This window comes from Orycteropus afer, unplaced genomic scaffold (assembly GCF_000298275.1).
Source record: "Orycteropus afer afer isolate SDZICR_OR568_19922 unplaced genomic scaffold, OryAfe1.0 scaffold00169, whole genome shotgun sequence".
NCBI classification, from domain to species: Eukaryota; Metazoa; Chordata; class Mammalia; order Tubulidentata; family Orycteropodidae; genus Orycteropus; species Orycteropus afer.
The window spans coordinates 3,476,094-3,480,284 of NW_006921756.1; the positions used below are offsets into that span (position 1 = coordinate 3,476,094).

Sequence of the window (4,191 nt, forward strand, 5' to 3'; positions counted from 1 at the left end):
AGATTATCTTCTGTGTCTGTGTTAATTGGTTTCCCTTTTCTTTGTTGAAGAGGGTCTGTGCAATCCTTCTGCCTAGTCCGCCATCTTGCCCCGCCTCAGTATAACTGCTTTTTATGGATAATATTTTAATAGTATGTTTTTAGGTCCTTTATTTTACATTTCTATGTCCTTATTTAAGGCAGACCTCTTTATGCAGCTTATATTTTGGCTTTGTTTTCAATCCAGTTCTGAAATATTTCTCTTTTAAAATAACTATTTAATCCATTTATACTTAATGTAATGAATGAGATAGCTAGATGTAAACTTATCATATTACTATTTGTATTCTCTTAGATCCATTTATTATTTTATATTCTTTCTTATATTTTTTTGGACTTACTAAATCATTTTATATTATTTAATTATTTTTCTGTCTTAGCTTGTAAACTTTACTTTTTTTAGTTTACTTTTAATGATTACTCTAGGCATTACAATATGCAAGCCAGATATATTACACAATAATACAAATTGTTACATTAAACTCATCTCTAAAAATGTAAGTATAATTACCACATTTGAACTCAGTTTTAAAAGTTTTTAAAATATTGTTATCAAGTATTTTAATTCTATGAATGTTTTAAACCCTGAAATATATTGTTATTGTTATTTAATGTAGTCAACTTTCATTTAGATTAACCCTACACATTTATACTTTGTAACTCTGTTCGTTCTTCTCTGAATTTGTGTGATTTCTTTTTTTCTGGTAAAAATTTCCTATTTCCCAAAACTCCCTATGGCATTTCTTTTAATGTGGATCTCCTAGTGATGAATTCTGTTTTTGTTTGCCTAAAAACAACTTTAGACATCTTCCTTTTCAGTAGAAAATTTCCACTGGGAATACAATTCTAGATCAGCTGGAACATGCAGTCAGAGTTACTTATTCAAGCCATTATTTTCCCAGCCAAATAGGCTTAACCTGACTTTCCTTGATGACAAACTTTGATAATCACATCTATGTGAACTTGGGTGAGATAACTACTCTCTCTGAACCTCAATTTCCTCAGTTAAAATCTGCAAACAGTACTACCTATATTGCACAGTTTATACTGTGATATGTATATATAACCACTAAGAGAGTACTAGCATATAGCAAGTTCTGAATAAAAGTTATTTCTCATCTCCTGCCCTATGAAAGTTTACCAAGAAGCAGACCTGTAATAAGACATAAGTCACTTCATTGAGATGCTAGCATAAGTATATGGTAAAATTAGGAAAGATCATTCATTGCATTTGAAACGGGTGGAAAATCACAACTAACTTAAGAGATAGCCATGTACAAAAGTAACAACCCTAAATTTTGGATGTGTGTATGTTAAGCTACCTGAGGCAGATTTTCTCCTAAACATAGGTAATTGGAACTAAGAGTTGATAAACCCATCATTTTCAGCCAGTGCAGTCTAAGGGAGGCAGAACTAATATGTGGCTAAGGCAAGAGAGGCCCCTCCTCATCTGTCCTTTTTGTGTATTCTAACAGAAGGGGGCATCTGATTTCCCTGAAACTTTCTCTCTTTTGTTTTTGCTTCCTCCTTCTCCCCCTCCACATCACACAATTTTGTTCTACCTCTGTTCCAGACTCTAACATTAGAAATGGCACCTCATCTTTCTTTTTAACATTGCTTTAAAACCAAACGCGAGGTCATAGAAACTTAACTCAGAGATTGGAAACAGGCCTCTGTAATATGAATAAATTGTACAATATTTGAGCGCTATATGTAGAACATCTCCAAACTTTACTACAGTAACCCACATGGTGTTTATGAACATCCTGATTGAGAGAAGAGGAATTGTGGTTCAAAAGGTGAAGCAGCTGAGGGGCAGTGATGAGCCTATTTTAAAGAAAAGCTACAGCTGGTGGTGCTGCCCATTACCAACTCCTGCAGGTGATATAAGTCTATAGGCTCTCCACGGAGCACTAGTGACTCTAGAGTACGTTTAGCCTTGATTGGCTTTCTAGTAACCTTAGTAATTCCAAATACTATTTTTTCATCTAGAGAAAGTAATCCAAGATCGGAAAGACTTATACAACAATGAACTAAAGCAAGGCACTACTCAGAAGAAAAGACACCAGGATTTTCTGGACATTCTTTTGAGTGCTAGAGTAAGTTTTCCAAACTTTTGAGCACACTCAAAAACTGAACAATTAAATAACAAAAAATAAAATAAAAATAATAAATAAATTAGAAATATATATATGATTAACTGAATTTATATTGCAAAAATAAGTTTGTCCTCCCAGAGCTTTTCCTCATACCATCAGTATCACTCTTGAAAAAAAAAAAAAAAAAAGTATCACTCTTAGCGCATTTAATTATTTGGGCACTTGAATACCTTTCCCCAAGGTCACAAACACATAACAACAACAACAACAACAAGGTCACAAACTCTTAGAATCTTCTTCCTCAACCTGTGACCCATAGACTGGCAGCATTGATAAAACCTGGGAGCTTATGAGAAACACAGAATTCCAGGCCTTTCCCCAGATCTAGTGAATTTGAATCGGCTTTTTAATAATTCGCAGTATGATTCATATGCTTATTGAAGTTTAAACATCTTTGCCCTAGAAAACTAAGATTACATTCTCTTCATATATCCCTACTGACTAACACAGTATTAGATGATTAACCAATGAAATAACAGTCTGGTATTAATGAGAAAAGTACTGGACTTTGAGATTAGTAAGAACTGTACTCAAATGCTGTGTCTGCTACATCCTAGTTGTGTAACTTTGGACAAAGTACTTTACTTCTCTGAGTTCATTTCTTCTGTAAATGGAGGAGTGGAGTAGTTCTAGTTTGTGTGGATTAAGTGAGATAATCCCTGTAACCCGTAATCCTTAACAGTCACTCAATAAATGAAAACTATCATGTTACTAGGTTAGCAATCCTATAGGATCAAACTAGATGGTAGATGTGAGAAGACTGACACATGCAAATAAAAACAATAGGAATAAATAAAAGTAAGTTAAAACAATAGAAAACATAGGATGTATTAACTTTTGCTTATGTGCCTAGCATCTTCCAACTTTTTCTAAAACAACACTGCATGGTAATTATGAACACCCTGATTTGAGCAAAGAGAAATTGTAGCTCAAAAGATGAAGTAAACTGCTCAAGGTCACATAATTAGAAAAGAGCAAACCCAGAATTTAAGACAAGTCTGTCTGAGTCCAATACTATGCCCTTTCCATTGTACAAAATTGATTCATGTAAACACAGTTTTTCACCTTCATCTCCAATTGTTCAATAAATACTTGTTGAATTTAACTGCACGGAACTATTTGAAGGGACAAAGAAAAATCACTCTTTGAACCTAATTTTTATTGTGTTGGTCAGCTTTATCATGTGACTACTAAGCCAAGACTACTGAGAATAGGCCAGATTCAAAGGCTCAAAGTAATTGCCTGGGACTGATGACTTCTAAAATAATATCTTTTCATTAGAAAAGTAATAATTATTCACTTTCTTATAACTGAATGGACAAAATACTGTAAAGGGAATAAAAAATACTTGCATTCCTACTTGGTAATAGAACCAGTTAATTTTTTCAATAGTTTTTCTGTTTATTGTATATATTTTAAAGTTAATATAATTTTACATGTATATATAAAATTCTCTTCACATCTGGTAGCATAGTGCCTAAGGCACTTGACTGCTAACCAGAAGGCTAGCGGTTCAAACCCACTACTCCTCTGAAGGAAGATGGGGCAATCTACTTCCGTAGTGATACTGCCTTGGAAACCCAAGCAGGGCTCGCTATGAGTCGGGTCCGACTTGACAGCACATAACAACAACAACAACAATATTAAACTATGAGCCTCTCTCTAGTCATTAAGAAATTATTGAAAAGCATAATTTTTGTTGCTACATAATATCCCATTTAATGGATGGTCCATAACTTAATTTACCTTTCCATACTTCTAGGCTCTTCAGATTTTTGACTATAGTATTAAACTTCCTTGTACATAAATTTCCTGTGTATTTTTTAAACATTTTCTTAGAAAATTTGGCCTTGGTGACAGGAATAATGCTGGAACTCGTATGGTAGAATTTTGCAAGACCAACGTCTTGTTCATTGCAAACACCTTTTTTCAACAACACAAACGGAGGCTGTACACGTGGACTTCACCAGATGGAACACACAGGAATCAGATTG

The 4,191-nt window shown here is 33.9% G+C and overlaps 1 protein-coding gene across 1 annotated transcript in view; it reads left to right on the forward strand.

Moving 5' to 3' along the window:
- The window catches only part of LOC103201954 (cytochrome P450 4Z1), a 67,479-nt gene that overhangs the window by 25,922 nt on the left and 37,366 nt on the right, over positions 1-4,191 (forward strand). The window contains exon 7 of the mRNA XM_007946724.1: positions 2,031-2,137. Coding sequence (XP_007944915.1) covers positions 2,031-2,137 — 107 coding nt within the window. The remainder of the gene's footprint in view (positions 1-2,030; positions 2,138-4,191) is intronic.